Source organism: Eubalaena glacialis, chromosome 7 (genome assembly GCF_028564815.1).
Source record: "Eubalaena glacialis isolate mEubGla1 chromosome 7, mEubGla1.1.hap2.+ XY, whole genome shotgun sequence".
Taxonomy (NCBI): Eukaryota; Metazoa; Chordata; class Mammalia; order Artiodactyla; family Balaenidae; genus Eubalaena; species Eubalaena glacialis.
Window position 1 is genome coordinate 22578139 of NC_083722.1, and position 25471 is coordinate 22603609.

The following is a 25471-nucleotide window of genomic DNA, read 5'->3' on the forward strand; positions in this document are numbered from 1 at the left end:
TTTTATTTTGCTGAGAGATGTGTGATTTCCATCCATACTTCGGTCAGGATCACAGATAACTGAAGGTATTAACAAATGGATCTATTTACTATATGCTAGCTTTGCTCTTAATTTCTTAGTGCTTTTAAGTGTTGCCTTTAATTGTCATGTGTATTCTCTCATCTTCTCAACTGCATATCCTGGATGGCAGGGGCCATGCCCAGTTCCCTTTCATTCTCTGAACCTGTCCCTTCTAGGCCTTGTCTGCTCCTGGGGAAGATGCTCTTCTGTACCTGCTGGGTCAGTATCAGAAAAAACTAGAGCAGCTGAAGACAAACACAGTTTTCCCGGGGCCGCAAAAGAACAAAAGAATGAGGTGTTGAAGGCCTAATGTGTAATTAACAACAAATTTTCTGAGGAAAGAACCAGAGAGGAGCCAAAGAATGCTACTGGGCTCATGTTTGCCTAAAGGGGTCCATATTGTGACTCAACGAATTCAAATGCTTACCTTTCTGCAGATGAGTAAATTTAGAATCATTTACAAGGTTCATTTAACTTCATTCAAAATGGCAGGTTAAAAAAAATTGTTTTTAATAACTCAAAACCCACCACCCAAAAGAATCAGATGATAAACAGTACGAAACACGTCCACACACATCCTCCTCTATCCTATCCTCCCACACACTCCATTGGTAACCAGTCCTTTTATCCATATTATAAAAAGGGTATCGTAAGGTATAGTTTTTTTAGACTTTTTTTTTCACTCAGCATTGTTAAGATTCACTATTGTAGTAGATCCCAGTTCAAATTGGAAGTAGCTTTGCTGAATCCAACAAGGCTGCTTATCACTGCTCCAGGTGCTGCTGTTAATAAAAATTCAAGATGCTGCTCCTAAAGCACTGGGTCTACTGGAGATAAAGCAGACCCAATGTGAGACCCTTTAAGTTAGCCTGGAGACAGCTCCATCAGTCCAGCGGCAAGGACCAGGGAGTCTATCCTAGGGGCACATTTTCTTGGACTGGTACAAGCAAAGTGCCCTCTTTGTGGGCTCTATTTTTCCTCCCTGCCCCAATGTACTACATTAAGTGAAACTGGAATGCGATTCTGACTGGGTCTCTTCACCTAGTTTTCCAGTCGCAGATCCTGAGTCTAGAGTAGACAGAGTTATTGTTAAAGTCCCAGGACAACAGACTGGCACTCCAAGCCTTCAGTCTCTGCTCTGCCTTCCCATGTGGAAAAGCATAATCCATAGATATTGTGAGGTAGGATATGATGTATATGGTCGTGTGTTCCACCTCAGTATGAATTCTGGCCCTGCTGCTTCCTCGCTGTGCACCTTGGATAAATTACTACCCTCTCTGTGCTTCAGTTTCCTTGTGTAAAATAAAGGCAATAGTACCCATTTTGCAGGGTTGTTATGGGCATTAAATAAGCCCTGGTGCATAAAGCACTTCATATTATGTGCTAAGCACTGCTCTGTATCTGTGTAGTATTTTATATACATACATAATATATGTTATCATATGTATTTATATCTATTGAGAGCATTCAGCAAAAGCTAACCTAGCCTCATGGAAGCCCCTCTCTTTACCGCCTGGTTATTTCTCTTAAAACCTGATGAATAAATGAATGAATTAGGACATACCACCAATTCATGATCTTCAGCCATGAACCACAATGCTGGGTACAGGACTAAGTAAGACCACAAAATCTTGTCTTCTGAGGCCATGTCCAGAAGCAGGAAAGATCCAAATACCCTGGAAAGGAGCTGTTCTCTCAGCCTATCTTTCCTCCTTAGCACGTGGTGACCTCCATGCCCCCAAGGGCTTAGGCTGCTGCTTCTGAGTTGGGAAGCAAGTTCTGGGCTCTCTGATCTACACCAAGCATTGCTGCATTACCCCACTGTTATAAAAAAGGACTTGAAAGAACACTTTCCCAGTGAAGTGACAGGATTAACAAAGCTGTAGGCTGTGGATGTCCAACACTACTTTCCCAGCACCATTAGAAAGTAGTAACATGGTACTGTTTTTATCATCCAGTTGGAAGTAAAATATTGGCCAGAATGGGATTCTGGACCCATATGAACCCAGTCCTACCAAGACCCAGAAGACAACAACAGTGTAAACAACATCCATACTCACTTTATTTTCAAACAGAGGCGCATGTACCCAAAGAGAAGCAGGACTAAGAGCCACTGTGGGAGCTTTCTCAAAGTGATCTGCCTTGGTCTTCTGACCTCAGAACACCTCGTGATCCAATGGCCATGGGGATGGAAGTGCCCCTTGATGGTACACATATTAGAAAGGTAAATCCCCCCCATCCCTCAAAGGAGATGGGAGAAAAGGAGACAAAAGTCAATGAATCCCTGGCATACTGCCCCGGAATCCTTCCAGGGATAGTGTATGACTGACCATCAGTCCACAAATGTGAGTGGGAAGGGATGTAGGAACAATGGATGGTGCTGGGCAGAAAATTATCCTGGATGACGTGCATCCAGCACCAGGATACACTTTTCATTAGAATGAAGGGAGCTGACAAAGCCCTCAAAAAGACAGAAAAGAGCACATTGATTAGAACATTATCTCATAACAGAGGTGGGACCATTTCCCACCATTATTGTAAAATAACAGTAACTAATCAAAACACATATAGACCTCTTTAATGGAGTTAATAAAACTACGGCCAATTGGGAATCAGGGGTAGAGGTACTATTCCCAGGAGGAAAAACTGGGACAAAGGGAGCCATGCTGACAGGACTTTCTAGTCCAGCTCTAGGTTCTTAGAAAGAAGCCCTAGTTCAGAAATGACAGCAAATACCCATGATCACTATGTGGGGCTGAGCCAAGGTGTTAAACATCTTGAATGGCTCTCCGAACCCAAGATTATCCATATTCTTTATCCCCTCCAGTAATGTGTAAGACCAAGAAGTGTGGAACACTGGAGGTGGACATGTGGTTTTTATTTCTGGGCAATCTTAATACTTCTCATTACATCTCACAATTTTCGTGGGAAGGGAGGGGATGGCAGAGAACATGGACATCCTGTCTTGCACTGCAGGGCTCGGAAAGTGGTAAGGACATCCAGCTGTGATGGGCAGGAAGTGTCAAGGCAACAGGATGCCTTATGCCTGGGGTAGGTATGGTCAATGGCCCTTTTGGCCTGAGTTCACCTCCTCAAGGGGAGGTCTCCATGGAATGACCATGATTCCCAACATGGCCAGAAAACCCATCGATCCCACTCATGGGGCAGATGATCAGAGGAGCTGCGCTCTTCCCTCCCGAGTAACTCAGACTGAAGTAGGGCCGGACAGGCCCACAGAAGGTAGCATGAGAGAAAGTAAAGGTGTGACACCTCTCTGTCACGTTGTAGAAGGAGACCTCGCCAGCATCATAGTCCAAGAAAATCCCCACCCGTTGGAGAGGGGTCCGCAGGGGAAGGGCAGTCATTGGGGAGGTTAGAGCCCAGTACTCTTTCCCATACCACAAGGACACTGCCCAGAATCCATTCTGGGGGGCCGAGGTTACTCCGCCTTTTCTGCACACTGAGTCTTCACAGACACCTATGGTCCACTTGGCTTTATCTCCCACCTCTACCTCCCAATAATGTCTCCCAGCGATGAAGCATGGAGAGCCCAAGACACAGGGAAACAGATTGAACCGCTCAGGGTTGTCAGGCAGGTCCTGCTGGAGGTAACTGTACCGCACTTGCCGCAGGTTATCAGAGAGGATCAGGCTGGGGTAGGCCGTGTCTGGATCCAGAGTCACATCCACTGCAGAGGAACAGAAGGGCAGAGGAAGGTCAGCCGAGCGCCTGGAAAGCCCACTCTGAACACCCAGCTTTTCTCCTACCCCTAAGAAGGGAATAAGAGCCCTCCAACAAAGGTACATTCATCTTACACTCAATTACATCCTGAAATTGACATTCCAAAAATTACTGCTTGGATTAGCTAGTTACTTCTTTTAGCCAGGATATATTGAAAGTACTGAAATTTTTACCTCCATTTGCTTTTTCACATCTTAAACCACAATATCCATTATTGAGCTGAATTTGAGGTTTTCTTACATGTATGTCCAATCCCTTAATCTAAGTCTTGGGGACCAGAAGTTTCACAGAATACAGAATTTAGATAGACAGGGTGTGGTATAGCACTCTACAACCAAATATCAACAGATCTGCTGTGAAACATACGAATGTTCACATTACATCGGATAAAGACACTAGTCCCACATGCATCTTACAATCATGTGGTGGTTTCCTGTATTAAAATCACTGGCATATATTCTCTCATTTGCTCTTCATACCTGGTTCAGGAGGAATATTCCCAAACATTCTCTCTCTGAACCAAAGCTCAGCTAGGTTGACTGATTCCCACAAAAAGCTGATGACAGGCAACTGGTGGAGGTGACCAAGAACCCCAGAGGCTTGGTTTTTGGTTCAAATATCTGTTCACAACAGTTGTCCATTTTTTCCCTCATGTCATGGGTATACCTCATACCTCCAACCAGACATTTAATTCCAAGGATAGGTGAGTGTCTTATGCTCTTTTGTTCCCTCTACAGTATCCTGCGCAACATTAGGAAATGTAAGACATAAGCAAAGTATTCAATTAATACTTGTTGAAAGAATTAAATGTGGATTACAGCCAGGGGATATCAATGAAAGAAGACCCGTTGTATGTAGAGTCCCTCTGTTCATGAGGAGAATCTCATGAAACAGAAGGCGGTCCTGTGACTGTGGAAAGAACAAACCTCAGTTCTGAGTACCTATGGGGTCCTAGATTTACCCAGTGTCTCTGAACCTGAGGTGAAGGTGATGGTCAAGGAGAGGGAGAGTTTCAACACCTGCTCTGAGGCACAGAGAAGGGATGACAGCAGATTCCTCTTAGACTGTCCCTAGCACTCAGAATAAGAGGCGAGCTCAGTAGTTTTGGAAGGATGACTGCCTTTTGTAAGCCACACACCGCCCAAGGCTAAGCGGGTAGAGCAGCATACCAGTGTACCAGCAGTGGCAGTGCTCTACTTTTTGGAAACTGTAGTTTCACCTCTATAATCCTTCATAGCATCTGAGTTTGATTTCCTCCTATTCAAAGGTCCATGGTTTCAGCTCTGAGGCATTTTAGGAGGCAAAGATATTATAAACACATAGAAACAACTGATGTATTTTTGTGATTATTATCATTTTTCATACATGTAACCTAAAGGATCCTAATTTAGGCACTTTCCAAAATCATTCACAATAGTAGTTACGTTGAAAAGGATTTTTACTCCTTTTTCCAAATGGTTTTGTCTCCTATCACCCACCTGAGTATAACTGGGCCTCTCTCAATTCTAAAAAACAGAAGAGAAAAGAAGTTACAGAAGTCATCTGAATATTTCCAGGAAATACCTAGGAGACGGAGCTTTGGTTAGAGTCATCATAAAGCAACGGTTTCCATCAGACACCCCAGAACCCCAGTTGTCAGTCATGCACTGATTTCTTCATACAGTGTATGACTCCATCTTCCAGCCTAGAGCTCAAAGGCAAGAGGGATTGGAAACTTTGGGCAGAAGGATAACCACATGCCCGAGATTGGTAGCATATGGGGCCAAACTGAGCCAAGATTAAGGATTCCACCCTCCAGTGGGCCAGCTGGCTCTGCAGGGGGAGATGGAGGTTCTAAGTCCGCATCATACATAACTCTTGGCTTTCATAAGCAACCTGTTCTAGGCGATGAGTGGTTCAAGTGACATCCACTATCAAGCTGGAGCAAACAAGACCATTTGCAGTAAAATGCATTTACAGTTGAAAAAGCATTTTCACAGATATGTTCTCAGTGAGCCTTTTAAGTGGCAGGAGAAGAGTAGGAAAAATAAATGAGAGTCAGATCAAGGAACGTCATGCCTGAGCTTCTGGTATTAAGTGGAGTTTCTCCCTGTTTTGCTTGTGAGCATTCCCTAAGTCTACATTGCTAGATGTGAAAAAAGTATGTATCTGAAAAGATACAATGCAAATAAAGTTTTAGCATATACAGGAAATTATCAGAATTATGGGGATTTGTAATTTGTACTAAATGAGAAAAGGGATTACCTACATATAAGGATTTCAGATTCTACCAGGCTGCCTAGAATTTTAGCATTTAGTATACAGCCATATGTGCTATATGCTCATATGTGATCATGAGCAGAAAATTTTGTATTAGGAAGAGCATCCCTTAAATACCTTGAACATTTTACTTAATAAACATAAATGTAGGGTTCATTACGTGTCAGGCTCCATTCTAAAAGGCTTTAGAAATGGTAACTAATTTAACTTAATCCTTACAACCTTGTGAGGTAAGAGCTACTATCCTCCTCATTTTACAGATGAGGAAATTATAGTGTAGAATCCTTACCAAGTGGCAGAGCTGGGCCCAGGACCCAGGCAGCCGGACTCCTGAATCCCTGTTCCTAATCATTTCCCTCGAGGTGCTGCCTCAATCAGTGCTGCTTGATTCCTCCTGTCCTGGTCAGCACCAGTGCCCACACGCAGCAGAAACTCTATAAATTATAACTACAAATACTAGCTCAAATGAAATGTAGCTAGGATAGTTTCTGTTGATTCTCTTTCTCAATTAAAAATAATTTTAAATAACCAAACTAATTCTGGATTAATTATTGGATTGCATATTTTTCTCCTCCGTTAATGTAGATTAAGAAATGAGTGCATATAGTTAAAAGGCTTCAAATTGAAACAAGAGGCTATTAATTGAAAAAATTAACAAAGCAAAAAGGAAGACGTAAAATATCAGGGGAGGCCGGCCAGTGGGTATCGCGCATTTCCCATTTTCCCACACTTTAGTGCAGATGTTCATCTTCTCAGGAAACTTCAATGTCAAAAGCCCATTAAGTAGATAAATTTACCTTGGATTTTCTCCATATCTGACTGCATTTTTTCTAAGGGGAGAAAAGAAGATGTTTAGCTTGCATCCCATTATCTGGCTGGAAAACACATCCTCTCAGGCAATACAGTTATTGAGAGCATAAACCCTCATGGATCCCTCTTCTCACATTACCTGTGAACTGCTTTAGACTCTCAGTCAAGAACAGACACTTCTGGGCAAAAATGTGGATTTTCTCTTGCAGATCTGGAGGTGTGATCCAGGGTTCAGGGATCCTGATTCTTTCAGCCCTAAGTTTAAAAAAAAAACAACAAAAAAACAAGTGAATCCCTCCCCCAACTCCACAACCTTTCAGGGTCCAGGACAAACCTGGGCTAAATTGGCCAACACAGGTGGACAGTCTTTAAAAGCAGCCACTCTAGCCTTTTTCCTATTTTCCTTCTAGACTATGATCCTCTGGACCAGAACAGGAGAGACATCTTATTCACCTTCTTATTCCCCCACAGTACTAGCTCCTGGCTTTTCACATGGCATGTCCTCAAAGATTTACTGAATTAAACTGAATATAAGCCTGACCTTGCCAGAAAGCACTAGATTCCATGATAAAGTCCTTGATATTTGTGGTGGGCAATGACCCATAATCCTCAGGTTCCCAAATATGGCGAGAATGACATCTTCAGACAGACAGGTACTCTCTGGACAATACCCAGTTACCCACCACCCCCCTCAAGGGGTCTATGGCAAAGACTGGCTGCTAGTTGCCCACCCAATATGCCTTCTCCCATCTTCCAAATTTTACTGGGTTCATGCCTGACTGGTCTAAATTTGACCTTGTGACTGAGTTCTGGCCAATGAGAGGTAAGAAGTATCTTGTGGTAATTTGAGAAGTCTGCTTAAAAAGGAATGTGGGGCTTCCCTGGCGGCTCAGCGGTTAAGAATCCGCCTGCCAATGCTAGGGGACACGGGTTCGAGCCCTGGTCCGGCAAGATCCCACATGCCACGGAGCAACTAAGCCCATGCGCCACAACTACTGAGCCTGCGCTCTAGAGCCCGCGAGCCACAACTACTGAGCCCACGTGCTGCAACTACTGAAGCCCGCGTGCCTAGAGCCCGTGCTCCGCAACAAGAGAAGCCACCGCAATGAGAAGCCCGTGCACCGCAACGAAGAGTAGCCCCTGCTCGCCGTAACTAGAGAAAGCCCACGCGCAGCAACAAAGACCCAATGCAGCCAAAAATAAATAAATAAATTTATTTTTTTTTAAAAAAAGGTTTCTGGTTATATAAAAAAATAAAATAATAAAATAAAATAAAAAGGTATGTGATGTGACTTATCTTCTTCCTGCTGGTTAGCATTCTAGGAACTATCTTGGACTGTAAGAATGAGGACTGTATCTTACAGATGGCAGAAGGGTAGATGGAAAGAAACCTCAGAGTCTGATGATCACTGGGGCCACCAAACCAGCCCTGGGCTACCTACTTGCACATTTTTTAATGGTGACAAAATTTTAAAATTATGTTTAAGCCTTAAGCCAATGAAATTTGGGGTTTCCTAACTCAGAGAGCCAAACCCAAACCTTAACGTCCCCAAATGCTAGAATCTAAAGGATCTATCTCCCTGTTAGTTCAGAGCTAGACTGGTACCAAAAAGTAAAAGTAGTAGTAAAAGTGAAGGGAGTATTTGTTGGGGTCACTTGGCAGGGACTAGTACAAGTTCCAGCTCATCACCATCCCATCTCAGCAGCCCTCAAAAAGCTCAGTTCTATCAACAGTTCTGTCCACATAGCCCTCCCAGCCATCCTACCCCATCTATGTACCACCCCCCCCCCAGTATCTCCTCCAATGCTCCCGCATAATCAAGCTGCATTTCCTCTGGAGGGTTTTCACCCTTCAGGGTTTTAATTAGCTTCAAAGTTCAGTTCCCTCAAAGTCAGGCTCTGCCCCAGTAGGCACCAAACATGATGCCCCCAAGGCCTATCCCATTTGTCCTTGCCATCCAACCCTGAAAACATAATTTAATCTTGGCTTCTTGCACATTCTGGGCTTCTCCTGCTCGGTCATGTCCCAACTCCCAAGTAGCTCTTCCTCACTTTCCATCTGATGATACAGTAGAGAAATAATGAGAACAAGAGCCAGAATCCAGGTAACTCATAACTCATTATATAACTCTGAGCTGGTCTCACTTTTCTTAGACCATATTTTCCCCATTACAGAAAAAAGAGAGAGTCAGAAACAGAGACACAGAGAGAAAGAGATAACAAAAAGGAAAGGATTCTGAAATGTTTAGGAAACAAAAACTATAAAATACCCTTGCACTTTGCCCAAGTCCCTGTAAGTCTCTACCCTCTCCATAGAAGTGTCCTCATAAACCGCCAGCACCCTCCCAAATGGACCCCCTACTCCACCCCTTACCCTCATAATTTGTCAATAATTCCTGAGTTTTACTGAGAAGAGCTGCACTCCATCTAGTTCTTTGCACACTAGTGACTTGGTTCAGGGACAGGCAGGACATGTGTCAATTTGGTAGGATGTCCTCAGGCTCTGGGCTCCTTCCAGAATTTCTAAGTATGAGGGAAAATCTTTTCAGGCTTGATTTAGCACGGGGGAGAGAGAAAACTGTACCTGTTCAACGTGTCTCCGATGTCCTATAAGAGAAAGGAAAAGGATAAGCATGAGAAATCATTCCTAACTTCCATTTTCTCTCACAGATGTTTGCTGAAAACCCAACTATGGGGTGGCTCTCTTGGGAGAAACCAGGGAGACAAGGAGCACAACGCACAGTCCAGGAGCTAAAAACTGGGCAGAGGAAACTGGGATGCACACTATTCGCTATCCTAGCACTTCCTGAGCGCTCCTCCTGCACACTGGTCAAGGATCTCAAGATTTCAAATTTATTGTCTCAAGCATCCCACGCTTGGACCACAACTGCCTGCCTGTCTAGCTTGATTTCTTTGACTTATTACTGTGAAATCATCTCAAATACACAGAAAAGCTGCTAGTACAAAGAGCTCCTGTATACTCTTTTTCCCAGACATATTTATCTTTAGAATCATTTGAGAGGTCATTGTTTATATTATATCCCTTTACCCCTTTATGATTCTGTACCTCCTAAGAGCAAGTACATTTTCTTATATAACTATACTACAGTTATCAAACTCAGGAAGCTGAATATTGATACATTTGTATAATCGACAGTCCATAACCTAATTTAACTAATTGTCTTATTAATATTCTTTACAGCTACTCCCCTCCCCACTCAGGTAATCCAGGATCGTTCATTGCATTTTTATGATGACATGTGTCTATAATCTGGAGTGGCTCTTGTCTTTTGTGACACATTGCCTTAACACTAGCTAATTATTTTGTAGAATATCTCTCCATTTGGGTTTCCCAGATATTGCTGTCATGATTAAACTAAAGTGTACTATCTTTTTTTTTTTCACTTCATTTATTTATTTATTATTTATTTTTGGCTGTGTTGGGTCTTTGCTGCGCGCAGGCTTTCTTTAGTTGCAGCGAGTGGGGGCTACTCCTTGTTGTGGTGCGCGGGCTTCTCATTGCGGTGCCTTCTCTTGTTGCGGAGCACGGGCTCTAGGCGAGCGGGCTCAGTAGTTGTGGCGCACGGGCTTAGTTGCTCCGCGGCATGTGGGATCTTCCCAGACCAGGGCTCGAACGCGTGTCTCCTGCATTGGGAGGCGGATTCTTAACCTCTGCGCCACCAAGGAAGTCCTCAAGCTGTATCATCTTTGACTAGTGTACGCTGTTTGCTTCTAAATAAACATGATATTCACTTGTCCCTTATCGGTGATATTTTATAGCTACTATGTTTCCTTTTGTAATTAACAAGTAATCTAAAAGTGATACTTTGAAATTATGTTAATATGCCAGTCCCTATCGAACTCCCCCTCCCCTTAGATTTAGCATCTGTCGATAATTATTGTCTAAATTAACTTTTAATATGATAGTTGCGAAATGATCATTTTCTACCTGCAAAATTCCTTCTAGCGCTTCCCTGGTGGTGCAGTGGTTAAGAATCCGGTTCCCAATGCAGGGGTCACCGTTCGATCCCTGGTCTGACAAGATCCCACATGCCACGGAGCAACTAAGCCCGTGCGCCGCAACTACTGCCACAACTACTGAAGCCCACGTGCCTAGCGCCCGTGTGCCGTAACAAGCCACTTCAATTAGAAGCCCGCGCACCGCAACAAAGAGTAGCCCTGCTCGCAGCAACTAGAGAAAGCCCACGTGCAACAACGAAGACCCAACGCAGCCAAAAATAAATAAATAAATTTTAAAAATTCCTTCTACATTACTTAGTCAACATTCTACTGGAAGGAAGAATTTTCCTTTATTTATTATTAGTATGGACCCATCAATTCGTACTTTATTCAATGGGTTATAATCCATCACTGTTCTTATTTATATTGGTGCTCAAAATATCCGAGATTTGGCCAGAGAGTGTCTGTCACTCTTTCTCGTATCTCCTCTCATCACATTCTCCCCATTCCCATTATTTTTTGATTTATCCTTCCAGTCTTTCCTTTGCAAAAATAAACAGATACATGTATTTTCCAATTATCTCATCTTTCTTACACAAAAAGTAGCACACTCTATATTTTGCACTTTGATTTTTTTCACTTACCAATATATTATAGAAACCACTCTGTTATCAGTTCATAGGTATATTCCTTTTTCTTTTTTACAGTTGCCTAATATTCCTGTGCGTGTGTGTGTGTGTGTGTGTGTGTGTGTGTGTGTGTGTACATACGTACAATGTTAAATACAGGTAGACAATAGTGAACATCTTGCCCTCTTCCTGACCTCAGTGGGAATGCTCTAATTTTCCCCCATTAAGTAAGATTCAGCTTACTTTTCAAATGACCACTACCATGACCCCTCTTCCCCATGGAGTCCACAACCCCTCTTTTTTCTCTACTTTTCCTTATCATCCAGTTTTGTTTTTTAAATAAATAAATTTATTTATTTATTTTTGGCTGTTGGGTGTTGGGTTTTCGTTGCTGCACGCGGGCTTTCTCTAGTTTTGGTGAGTGGAGTCTACTCTTTGTTGCAGTGCGCGGGCTTCTCATTGTTGCGGAGCACAGGCTCTAGGCGCACAGGCTTCAGTAGTTGTGGCATGCGGGCTCAGTAGTTGTGGCTCACGGGCTCTAGAGCACAGGCTCAGTAGTTGTGGCGCACGGGCTTAGTTGCAGTTGCTCCGCGGCATGTGGGATCTTCCCGGACCAGAGCTCGAACCCGTGTGCCCTGCAGGCGGATTCTTAACCACTGCGCCACCAGGGAAGTCCCTATCATCCAGTTTTGATTTCACGGTCCATGTGTTCAAAAATATTCTCACAAATACCTTCTACCTTAAAAAAATGGGCAAACCCACAAAGATACATAGCAAATTAGTGGTTGCCACTGGGTAGAAAGGAATGAAGAGTGACTGTTTAATGGGTACGAGGTCTCCTTTCGAGGTAATGAAAGTGTTCTGGAATTACATAGCTGTGATGGTTGCACAACACTGAGTTTACTAAATGTACTAAGTTGTACACTTTGAAATGATTAAAATGGTGAATTTAGGTTATGTATATTTTATCACAATCAAAAAACAAAAAACCAAAAAACAACAAAACAAAAACCTCAAATCTTGCAAAGCCCTAATCCTGGATGAGCCCAACTACCTGCTCTCCGTATGCCTGGCACCAGAGCAGTCACAGTCAGAAAAAGCAGGGACAAGAAAAAGGTCACACAACTGGGCAGACAAGTCCCAGTATAAACTGACGTTCACTGACCAAGTAATTCTAATACATCTCACAAACCAGATGGCTTTCCCATACTCTGAAACAATAATTTCAGAACTTTCCCACATTCTTCAAAGCTCATATTTTCTCTAACGCCTGCTCAATGGGAGCAGATGGTCCTGCTTTCTAACTTCAAAAGAGAATAAGAGCCAACGGGGGACTTCCCTGGTGGCGCAGTGGTTAATCCGTCTTCCAATGGTGGGGACTTGGGTTCAAGCCCTGGTCCGGGCAGATCCCACATGCCGCGGAGCAACTGCAACTAAGCCCATGCGCCACAACTACTGAGCCTGCGCTCTACAGCCTGCGAGCCACAGCTACTGAAGCCGTGTACCTAGAGCCCGTGCTCTGCAACAAAGAGAAGCCACCACAATGAGAAGCCCGCGCACCGCAACGAAGAGTAGCCCCCGCTCGCTGCAACTAGAGAAAGCCCAGGCGCAGCAATGAAGACACAACGCAGCCAAAATAAATAAATAAATAAATAAAACAAATTTATTTAAAAAAAAAAAGCCAACGGGTTTTAGCTACCAAAGTGCACAACCTGCCTGCATCTATCTGCCCCCACCGTCCTTTCTTCCCATACAACAGAGGATCTTCCAAAACTAAGTCCCACACATATGCTTTAGTTATCTTTCCCTTCTGCCTTCTCAGAAACAGCACATTAGTGATTAGTTCATCCTTATAGCTTCAGTAATTTTCTGCACCTGAATCCTTACAACATAGGTGCTCCTTTCCACATTTTCTTTTAAAATATGTTTAGCTAGTTTCTTTAAGCATCCCCTCCCCATAAAGCCCCACAATCCTACCTCATCTCCAAGTATTTTTTTTAATATCTCCTTCACAGTCTTACTTCTTGAAATAGTCATTTACTCTTCCAGTTTCCATTCACCCTCTGTCACCACAACTCTCCCTCATGCGGCTCCTGACCAAATTATTCCACTGTGGTAGATTATCAATGATTATCTGAGATGAAAATCATTGAGATGATAATGATTATTATCAAGATTATCAATGATGCCCATGTTTTTAAACCAAATGGATCTCAGCCCTTATATTATTTCACCTCAACTGCATTAGATTCTGTTGTCCACTCCCTCCTTCCTGAAACATTCTTCCTCCCTGGCCACATTCTCTGGTCAATTGTTCCCTTTGCAAGCTCTTCCTTCTCTCCCTGGCAATTAAATATTGGTGTTGGTTAAGGCTCAAGATTAAGACTTCTCGTTTTAATCTAAAGCAGGAGTCAGTGAACTTCTTCTAAGGAAAAGGCCATACAGTCTCTGTCACAACTGCTCAACTCTGCTGCGACAGACAATACGTAAATGAATGGGCGTGGCTATGTTCCAATAAAAAGTATGGATAATGAAATTCAAATTTTATATAATTTCACATATCATGAAATAACATCCTTCTGATTTTTTCCCAACCATTCAAAACTGTAAAAAGCATACTTACTTGCAGGACATACAAAAACAGGTGGTGGGCCATAATTTGCTGACCCTAACCCTATCCTATCAGCCCCTTTTTAATGGCATTTATCAACACCAATGATACTTGTTTGCTCACTTCTTTATCATATGATCTCAACATTAGAATTTAAATTTCAGGAGAGCTTATTCACCACTTAATTCAGGTGCCTAGACTAGTGCCTGACCCAGAACAGACAATTCATATGCATTGAATGAACAAATGACAGTCAGGCATCAGCTCATTTCCAGTGGTCTTCCTGGGTTGGGTGTATTGCAGTTTTATCACCTTCACTACCAAGATTAAATCACAAGACTGCTTGGGCTGACCACTCCCGCTCAAGCGTTTCTTTGTTTTGTGGCTGTGGTAATGCACACATACATGTTAAAATTACAGGATAACTGGAGTGAGGAAGGTCTTTAAATGGCATGTGGGCCAAACCCCTCATTACATAATGAGTAGATGAGGTCACTGAGGCCCAGAGAGGTCGACAGCCTGTGATCAGACTACTTATCAGTGCAGGACAGGCCTGGGCATTAGGCCTCCCTTTTGCCCTTTGCATGAGACAGTGCAACTGACTGACCCAAGCTGTGTCAACCAGGTCCTCTATTGTACATTTCCCCTCCAACATGCCCAATAGAGAGCTTGGCAAGCCCCTGCTACTCCCACAGAGTTGGCAAGGCAGTAGGGGGTCCTGGATACTGCTTGGCAAAGAGAGAAGGGAGACCTTTTAGCAGGAGCTGTCTTGGCAGGGCGCGCTAAGCCTTACCTGCAGGAGCTCCCTCGTGGGCTGCTGCTGCTTCTCTTCCAGCTGGGCGATCAGGTTGCTGAGGTGGGAGATGTTGCAAGAGAACTGAGTGATGGCACCATTGATACTGTTGTAGATGGCCAAGTCTAGCTCCTCGAGACGGGCCAGGAGGCGATACTCATGCTCCTTCAAGGAATGATACAGCTGCTCAAACTCCCAAACGATCTTCTCCCTCTCCATCTGGGTCAGGCTCTGTGTGGATGACAGGGAAGGGCAGTGAAGAGAGGAAAGGCTACTTCCAGAGCCCTTCCTATTTCTCCCCCGGCTATCCACCCCAAGACCTCATCACTTCATTCAGGTATACTATTTACTGTGCAACAGTGATGCACACGCACCTTGTTTATAAATCCTTTTCATGAGCTTATACTTCTCCTGAGCGGGACAAGTCTTTCAATGCATAAACAATACAATATAATCTTAGAAATGAAAGAGTCCTTAAAGCTCAACTAATTCAGTGCTTTGCAAAGAGAATGTCATTGGCACCCTGGTGGGGGGACAATTCTGCCTGCATGGGACTGTTCTTTGCATTGCAGGACATTTAGCATCCTTGCCCAACCCTCCCCAATCACTCCAACCAAACACCCACACACCACTGGAGAGGAGGAGAGGGCAGTACTCACCTCGCTGAAGAACCAAAAGTCTAGTCCAATCTACCTATTTCACAAATGAGGAAACTGAGGCCTAGAGAGGTTGTATTACTCTCTCCATCTATTCAATTGGCTACTGACAGAGCCAAGAAGTATGTCCAGGTGCCCTGATTCTCAAAGAAGGGCTGTTTCCCCCCTTTGACAATCCCCCCACAGAGGACACAGTGGTGTGCTTAAATGATTTAAGTCCACTCAGGCTCACTAGAAGATTCTCCTTCCATCAGACCTATTTTCAAGCAAAGGGAGCTGAGGTCTCAGTGGATTTTGTGAGCAGAACAAGTGGTGGGATCTTACGGCATCACGGGAATAAGTTCCCAGTCCGAAAGTTCTTTACTACACCCCGGCCAGGACTGACAGAATTTCTCACAAGATGGTGCTAGGCACTACTAGTCTAAGAGTTTGCTTTTCAGATGCAAATACCTCTCATGGATGGGAATTTGTAATATTTTATTTATTGTTCAAAAGATGCTTAAACACTTAGATGGTAGACATATAAATACATATTATAAAAGTCTCTATTTTTTTTTCCAGAACAAACCCCCCCAAATATCCCTATCACAAATTAGCACATTAGTCACTTGCTAAGGCTTTGGGAGACTAGGGGAAGGGAACAAACTGAAAAGTTCAGAACTGAACTGTCAAGAAAAGGAAGATTCCAGCAAGAAGCAACAGTCGGGCTTACAGAAAGCCACTGCCAGCGACTGTCTGCAGAATGGTACAAAAGGAGGCTAACTGTGCCCAAGAATTTCACCTGTATTAGCTTTGTCAGGGATCAACCTTGCTCTGCACAAAGCTAGCAGATGAGACTTTTGATAGGTCAGATCTCTAGGGGTTCTAAACTCAGCTATTCCATCCTTTCCCCCAAAATGTGGGAATCCCTTGGTTCTCCCAACTGCCCAGTTGGGTGAATTCCCAACTGCCATATAAGGTTGTTCCACCCACACCTAGAAGTTCTGGGCGACGTGACTACACAAGGTTAAGGGGAGTTTAACAGCCTTACAAAAAAAAGAGAGTGACCGGCAGAACTGATATTACCTGTGAATTCCAAAGAACCTTACCAAGAGCTCAGCTCGTGCCTGTTCCCCCTGTGCCCGACGCCTCTTCTTTAAGTCTTTCACTCTTTTTAGGTGGTCCAGCTGGTTCTGGATTTGCTCCTAAGAAAAGCAAAAACAGGTGGGCAGTTCAAGATTAGGCAGACCATAGCATCAATATGGCTATTCTGCTTATCACACGTGCAACCCACATTCCTGATGCCAAGTTCCTGGTTAGAGCCTATCCTTGGACCACACTGCCATCACCAGGGCACAGGGGTCATCAGACCTCTCCTTTGGTAGTTTGTATCTTAAATGGTGGGTCACCTACCTGCCCTTGGAAGGATACTGCATGGCTTAGTGGAAAGGTGAATGGACTAGGAGGCTTTAAGTTGTCGCTCTTTCACAGACGCGTACTGAGAAAATGACTTAACTTCTCTTATTTTCCTCTGGTGTGACATGGGCAAACACCACCTTCTCAACCTACTAGAGGGTTATCACCAGTGTGAGTAAAAGAATATTTTTGAAAGCACCATAAATGTTAAGTGAATAATTTTGCATGAATGTACTCACATTTAAACATGTACATAATTGTGTACATATTCCTGCAGTCCTCAAACACACAGATCATGCACTCCTTGAATGTTGCCTTACAACTGTTTTATATTTAATACTTTGTTTCCACGTTACTGTTTAGCTGTGCCAGTCTGTTGGTTCAAGAGTTCACAAAGGGATCCACACATCATTTTATTTCACTCAATCTTCATAACTGTGTTATCTCCTATGAGTCTCACGGTGGTTAAATGACTTAGGTAGTAAGGAGCTCGTTCTTTTCCGTGAGCTTCTAGAAGAGGACGGAGCACAGGGAAGTGCTGGGGAATGGAGAGGTGATGGGCCTCTGGTTGATGTGTATACAGCCAGTTAACGTCCGACTGTTTTGTCTCAGATCATCTAGGAGCCGACAGGAGTGCGAGCGTCTCTGAAGCTTGTCGTTGTGGACGTGGTTTTACGCATATCTTTTATACCGTCAAGAGGGGTCTCCATGGGCCGTCTTTATGTATAATGTGCCCGTGAGCGGTAAACATAGAGGCACATAAGGAAATGAGAGTGGGGGTGGGGAGACTTCTGGCTTCCTCACCAGCTACAGGTTTTCCTCCCAAATCTGAGTGCCGAGGCTCTGGAGCGGACAGAGAGGAAATGACGGCTGTGAACCACACGTCCGGCTCAGCCATTTTCTAGGCGGAAAAAAGGAAGCCCCTTTGGCTCTCTCCTCCCTTTGTCCGACTCGCGCTCCGGCCCCTCCCCGCCCCGCACGCCCGGCCCTCACCTTGAAGCCCTCCACCGCCTCCTCGAGCGGCAGCACGCTGTGGCCGCGGTGCTCGCGGGAGCGGTCGCACACCACGCAGATGGGCATCTGGTCCTCCTCGCAGTACAGCTTCAGGGGCTCGCGGTGTTTCTCGCACACGCCCATCTCGCCTCCGGGCCCCGACGGCCGCTCGGTGCGCAACTGCTTCACCAGCTGGGTCACGTTGGCCAGGTGCCGGTTGGGCCGCATGTGCCGCTGCGGGAAGGTCTCCCGGCACTGGGGGCACGACACATTGGTCTCCGCCGCGCCCCAGCAGCGGGCGAGGCAGGCGCAACAGATGTTGTGGCCGCAGTCGAGCATCATGGGCTCGACAAAGTACTGCAGGCACACGGGGCAGGTGGTCTCCTGCTGTAAGCACTCGGCCACGCTCCCGGAGGCCATGGCGCGGGCCCGCGGGGGCGCACGGGCATGGGCCCCGGCGCCCAGCCCTGCGCGGAGCCCAGCTGTACCGCGCTCCCTCCCGTTCGCTGCTTCTGGGCGGCGCCGGGAGGTGAGCCCGGCTGACGGAGGGCGGCTCCTCCCCGGCCCTGATCCCAGACGCGCCCGCGCGCTGGAACCCGGCGCCGCTGCGCCCGGCTGAGGGAGCGTGGGGATATTGCGACCCCACCTAGCCCAGCGGCTATGCGAGGGGGCAGCTGGTCGGGCGCCGCCGGTTGGACTCGCAGAGCCAGGCGCTCAGAAGGCGCAGGACAACGTGGCCGCGTCCGAGCGGATCCCGGCAGCCCAGCAGACCTCACCCCGGCGCGAGCGGAAGGGGCGGCTCGGGGGCGGGGCTTGGCCAAGGCCTCCTGCGCACGGCAAGATTTCCTGGACTCTGGCCTGGATGATTTCCTCCGCAGAGGACCGGGGAGGCCTCGCCGCCCGCCCAGGGGCGGAACGCGCGGGCGCGGGAGCCTTGGATACCGGTCACACAGGCAGGCGGTGTCCGCGGGGTGCGGCGGGGACAGGGTATCCCCTGCCTGCACGCTCCGGGCCCGCCGCCGAGCTTCCGCGGCCCTGGGCCTGGATCCCTGGTCTTTTGTTGGGTTTCCTGTCTGGTGCCCAGGCTTCAGCAAAGGCGAGAGAAAGCTAGCTTTGTGTTGGTGTGGTAAGAAGAGACATCTGGCCTCCCCGGGAGGCCGGAGGGATGAGGGTTGCAGACTGAGCCCCACCCAGCCTGTGAGGAGCTTTATCAAACAAACCCCATTTACAGGCGCTCGCAATTCTGTTTCGAAAAAGAAAGACTTAATTATCAGGCGGCAACATTTCTGTGACAGAAACAGACAAGCCCAGTTCTGCTGCTTCCTAGTGTGCCTAAGCAAAGTGGTTTACCATTCTGAGCTTCAGTTTCCTCTCTGGTGAAATGGGAATAATTATACCCCAGCAAGGAGGGAGACTTCCTTACAACTTTTATTTTTTAAACCCTAAGTATGTTTATCCATTAAAATAATAAAGTACCCACTGCATAGAGCTGTGTTGAATAGAACCTAAACATGCTTGCTCCTTCCTGAAGTATAGGGAGATTGGTAATCCTGTGGGTGACACAGGCTCTTTTCATTATCCAGTAAACTTAAAAAAATTTTGCGTTGTTCCCTCATCCCTACCTTGGTGTTTCCTAATTTCCTTTGCTATTTTCTCAGTATTGTCCTTCCTCTAGATTTAATTGAATTTGGGCAGGCTTGCCTGTGTTAATTTAATTTCCATTACTATACTTTGACCTAAATGATTTCAACAATGTCAGTTTGCAAATGTGTTTTAAATGAGTTAGTAACTGGTTGAATGTGACCAATTCCACCAGTTTCCCTGTTTCTAGTCTTTTTCTCTAACCTATTTACATAACACTTCAATAACTCTTACATGTCTGTCAAGGTTCTAATTCAGGGCACACTTTTAGAATAGGAAGTGATGTGTGCTCTCACATAGTCCAGCATACTTTATATGTCAAGTATAAAGTATACATAAATAAACTGAGATCAGATACTTTAGTAACTCCATGAGGACAGAGACTTCTCTCCAGACCTTCTATGATCTCCATTACGCCTTGCACATAGATTTAATCATATGAAAGGACTTCAACACTTGAATTATTAGACCAATAATCAATTAGCTTAATGATTCTACTGTCACATTTTATGCATACTTCTTATCTTTATCACAGTTATTCATTTGTAGAGGGTGCAAACACAAATGCCTACTGGAGACAAGAAGGTAATTTAAATGAGCAGGCCAGTCCAGGGTCACAATAGAGAAAGATGGGGACAGCGAATAACTGGAGGACAGATGAGGCAGCTACTTCTCATTGAGAATGTGAGCCCAGCATATTGCCAAATTTTTGATTTTCAAGAGAAGGCAGAAATCTAGAGATTTATGTGAAATTGACTGACTTTCAAGTGTTGGAAACTAACTAAAAATTGTAAAAATCATCTCTGCAAGATGAAATTGACCTCCTCACCTCCAGTTTGGGACTTCTGGTACAGCTATTTGTTTTAATAAGTGCTTTTCAACCTTAACACAACATGGAAGGGACTGTCATTGACTACTTTATAGCCAATCTCCACTCCTTCCTTAAAGTTTTATTCCAGGTAGCAATATGCCCAGCTGGAAGATACTTCCCAGGTGCCTTTACTGCCAATACTGTGGTATATTCATGAAGGCAGCTCTGCTGTATGAAATCTTGTCCAGCTGGTTATGGATGTGCTCAGGAACACTAACTCACCTAGCGCTTCTTTCACACTTCAACATGGCCCTGAGATTGTGGGTGGCTAGTGATATCTATGTGGAAGGTTTTGGGTGGTCATTCTGAGAAAGCTTCTTACAGGAAGACTACTCAGCTGGAAAGTATACCCTTTTAACATTCCCCCTTCCTAATTCTTCCAGCCTGGAATGTGCACATGATGGTGGGAGGTTGACCAGCTGTCCTGGACCATGAGACAATCTTGAGGATGGAAGCCTGCACTAAGATGATATAGTAAAAGGTAAAGAAGCCTGGGTCCTTATTCACTGCAGAGTGCCTGCATCTAATTATATATGTAAGAGAGACTAAAGCAACTGTCCTGTTTAAGCCACTTATTTGGATTGTCTGCATATGCAATGGAAACTAAACCTAACTAATAAATACAATTTTTATTAATAAAGTGTTTTATTTTAAAATAAATTCCCACCTATTTAAAAATAAATTCCCTGTCAACACAACCTATCTGCCCTCAGGGTGCCAGTAATTTCTGTTAGTATTGGCTAAATCCAGAGGATACTCTTCAGCCTTTATCTTAATGTTCCTGAGGCATTTGACACTGTTGACCCCTTTCTTCTTGGACCATTCTTCTTCCAGGCACCAAACTGAGTAGAACCTGATAAGGCCTAAGATATTTCTGCTTCCCCTCTCTCCTCTTTTATCTGTCTTTACCAAGTGATGCTAAAGTTAGTCTGGAAATATAAAAATAAAAAATAGGAAAAACACAAGGCTACAATAATTAAAGTAAGAATAAGCTGATAGATCAATAGAATAGACTGGGAACCGAGAAGTAAACCCAGATCTTGTTCTCAAACCCAAGTTCCTGTGCCCGACGAACAGTGAGTCTAAACAAACCAAAATGTCAGAGTTTGGAGCAGAGAAAGGTTTATATTGCAGGACCAAGCAAGGAGAACGGGTGGCTCGTGCTCAAAACCCCTAAACTCCCCAATGGTTTTGGAGGAGAAGTTTTTAATAGGCAAAATTTGGGGTGAGGCCTGCAGGGTGTGTGACTTTCTTCTGATTGGTTGGTGGCGAGGTAACAGGGCAGGCAGTGCTCCAGAAATCTTGTGTTCAGCTTGAAGTTACCATCCTCCACCTGGGTGAGGACCTTAGTTCTGGCAGAAGAACTCAACGATGTTGTCATGTATATTCCTTGAGGAGGAACCAGGACCCTGCTCCAAGGGTGCACTATTGTTTTGTGACTGCTCTTCCTTTCCTTCTTCATTCCCTCCCTTCCCTGATTAGCAGCTTTTTGAATCTGCTCTTTAGAACTCAGGGAAGCTCAAGGAGGCTGAATGAAGTCTATGGACACAGGAAGGGTTTGTACCAGGGAGGGCCCCACAGGTCCTGCCTCATTTCACAGGGGAAAAGAACAAGTTGTTAATAAACATGTGGAAAGAAGTTTAACTCACGATTAATAAATTAATGTGATGTTGCTTTTAATTTATGAAATGAGTAAAGACTAAAAAGCTCAACAATACTCAGTATTGGTGAGAACATGAGGAAACAGGCATTCCAGTATACCATGAGAGGGTAAATTTGGAGAACATTGTTGAGAGCAACTTAGTAATAGCTTAAAAAAAACAATTTTAATGCACATACTCTTTGAACCATCTACTCCTCTTCTCTCCCATCTGTACAAAGATGATTGATTGGACTTCCCTGGTGGCACAGTGGTTAAGAATCCGCCTGCCAATTCAGGGGACATGGGTTCCAGCCCTGGTCCGGGAAGATCCCACATGCCGCGGAGCAACTAAGCCCGTGCGCCACAACTACTGAGCCTGTGCTCTAGAGCCCGCGAGCCACAACTACTGAGCCCGCACGCCACAGCTACTGAAGCCCGTGTGCCTAGAGCCCGTGCTCCACAACAAGAGAAGTCACCGCAATGAGAAGCCTGCGCACCGCAAGGAAGAGTAGCCCCCATTCGCTGCAACTAGAGAAAGCCTGTGTGCAGCAACAAAGACCCAACGCAGCCAAAAATACATAAATAAATTTATAAAAAAAAAAAAGATGATTGATTGTATAAGGATTGTCATTATAGCATTGCTTGCATTTGTAAAATGCTGGAACCAATATAAATATGCTTCAATAGGGGACAAGTTAATGAAAATACTATTCAGGCATACAATGGAATACTATGCAGGGACCAAAAAGAATGAGTTAGATCTATATATACTAATATGGAAAGATGTCTGAGATTTATTCATTCATTCATTCATCCATCCATTCATTCATTCATTTAAGTGTTTGTTGAGGGGGTACCATGGCTCTCTTTTAGGCTCCAGGATACAGCAGGGAACAAAACAAAGTTCCTGGGCTCATGGATTTGCTTTCTAGGGAGAAATATGGACAATAGGCAAGCCAAGAAATAAATATGTAGTATGAAAGATCCATGAAGAAAAATGAATCAGGATATGGAGGATGGAGAGTGGGGCATTATTTTATATTGGGTGGTCAGAGGAGGTTTCTCTGATGAGGTAGCCAAATGGCTGCTGCAGTTTTGAGTCTCAAATCTATGTCATTGGGCATTTATCCCAGAGAAATGAAAACTTAACGTTCACACCAAAAGTTTGCATAAAGCATTATTCATAATAGCCAAACTTGGAAACAGTCTTCAGTAATGAGTGGTTAAACAAATTGTGGCACATCCATATCATGGAATACTTTTCAGCAATGAAAAGGAATGAACTATTGAAATACACAACTTGGATGGATCTCAAGGGAATTATACTGAGTCAAGAAGGTCTGTCTCGAAATGTTATACTCTGTATGATTCCATTCATAGCATTCTTGAAGTGACAAAATGATAGATATAGAGAACAGAGTAGTGGTGTATGGTTTATTGAGAAGGGGGAAAGGAGGTGTCTGTGACTATAAAAGGGATCCTTGTGATGGAACAGTTCTGTATCTTAACTGTGGTGTTAATCACATGTGATATCTACACATGATGAAACTTCATAGAACTAAATACACACACACACACACACAAGTGCATATAAAAACAAGTGAAATCTGAATAAGTTTGGTGGATGATATCAATGTCAATTTCCTGATTGTGATAGTGTACTATGCTTATGTAAGATAGTAACATTGGAGGAGATTAGGTGAAGAGTATACTGGGTTTCTATTATTCTTACAACTATATGTGAATCTACAATAATCTCAGAATAAAAAGTTTTTAAAATTTTCTGCACATCACAACTTCCATGTCTTGTCTTTTTCCAGTCAAACAAAGCCCTGTGTTTTACACTTAAAGGACTAATCACCAGTGACAAAGGAACACTATGTGCTGCTTGGCTTACATTTGGCTTTTACTACCCATCCCTGAACCAATTAATGTGGCAAGGGGGCTAAGGTGATACTCACAGGTCAATGCCAGCCAAGACCCATCCTTGAAGTCAAAACTCTGCAGACCTCCTGGATACTATGCAGTGGACTAGACTGGATGCTAGTGAAACATCCACAAGATCTGCTACATCACCTTCCCCTATTCTGACTGTTTAGTCACTTGGGCCCTATATCCTTTACAGTTAGGTTCTCCTGCGTATGATAGGAAAGCCCAAAAAAGGGTTTTTATCTCCCTCATATAAAAGAAGACCAGAAGAAGGCAATTCGGGGCTAGTATGGCAGATGCGTCATCCTTAGTGGTTTAGTCACTTTCTGTTTTTCTGCTCCATCATTCTTGGGCATGGTACCTAACCCTCAAGATCGTGTCATAGTCCAAGATGGCTGCTGGAGTTTCATAATCCAGACAGGATGGAGAAAGGACAAAATGTCACTTGTCCCAAATAACTGAACCCTCTTTTTAAAAATGGTGGCCATTTAATTCATTGTCCAAACTTGAACACCTTTGAGATAGACAGTGGGTGCTCTTAATAATTATACAAAAACAACAGGTGGAAATAGGAAGTGTCCCAGATAAATCAAGGCAAATCATCACTGTGTCTTTGAAGGCTGTCCTATTCAGAACGTTCTTCTACTCCACAATAGCTTTTCATTTACGAGCGTAACTTAAAAATAGTCCCACTTGGTCAGGGCTATGTTTCTCCTAGCCCAGCACTTTGATTCAAATATGGTGAGAGGGAACGATGCTGTCCTAGACATCATGTGAAACATGGCCAGGGCCAAACCCTCCTTGGCCCTCATCCTTTCCCTCTCTCCTTCATTTTCCAACATCTTCCCTCAGTCAAAAGCCAAAAGTCCCTATGAAACAGACCTGAGAAGTATGTGTATGCCCCATGCTGAGTCATCTCATGAGCTAAACTCTCAGTTGTGTTCTGAGGGGACCACCAGGAATAATACTCCTATCACTAGGGAAATTCCTAGTGTTTAGAGGTTACCTCCCAGAAGAAGACAAAGGCCAGACGTCTCTTTAGATGAGGCCAAATTCCTGACTACACAAATACCAAGAACACAGGATGATAAAACCTTCATAAAAATATTAGAACTGTCTCAAACTTAGTGTTGACAAAAAATTAATAGTCAATCTAAGAAAGAAATAGAAAATTTTATTTGAGCCAACCTGAAGATTATAACCCCAGAGTCTCTCAGAAAGCTCTGAGGACCACCAGTTAGAGGTCAAAGTACAGTTATATACATTTTTGAGACAAAGGGTTATACATCAAATGACATACTGACAGTTTACATAATCCAGATCTGCATGTACAAAGCGAGTAGAGGGTCATCTTGAGCCTTTACAAGATTAAGAAGGAATGTCATCTCCTGAGGAGGTCTGGTTAATGCAGATGCACTATATACACTAAAGGGGAGGGAGGAGGCCCAAACAGGCAGAGAAAAGTTTTATGTTTAAATTTT

General features: G+C 44.2%; 1 protein-coding gene across 1 annotated transcript; it reads right to left on the reverse strand.

Moving 5' to 3' along the window:
- Positions 1-2098: 2098 nt before the first annotated feature.
- Positions 2099-18618, reverse strand: TRIM27 (tripartite motif containing 27). Its single transcript, XM_061195839.1, has 8 exons — positions 17908-18618; positions 16608-16703; positions 14864-15094; positions 9455-9477; positions 7010-7125; positions 6858-6890; positions 5280-5306; positions 2099-3748 (listed from the first exon to the last, which is right to left on the reverse strand). Exons 1-8 carry the CDS (start codon positions 18325-18327, stop codon positions 3153-3155), a joined length of 1542 nt encoding a protein of 513 aa, XP_061051822.1. The 5' UTR covers positions 18328-18618; the 3' UTR covers positions 2099-3152.
- Between the last annotated feature and the right edge of the window lie 6853 nt (positions 18619-25471).

Coding starts and splice junctions, on each gene's coding strand:
- TRIM27 (XM_061195839.1), bottom strand. CDS start 18,327: ATGGCCTCCGGGAGCGTGGCCGAGTGCTTACAGCAGGAGACCACCTGC. Junction 16,704..17,907: donor AGGCGGTGGAGGGCTTCAAG/GTGAGGGCCGGG, acceptor TGCTTTTCTTAG/GAGCAAATCCAGAACCAGCT. Junction 5,307..6,857: donor AGATATGGAGAAAATCCAAG/GTAAATTTATCT, acceptor TCTGTTTTTTAG/AATTGAGAGAGGCCCAGTTA.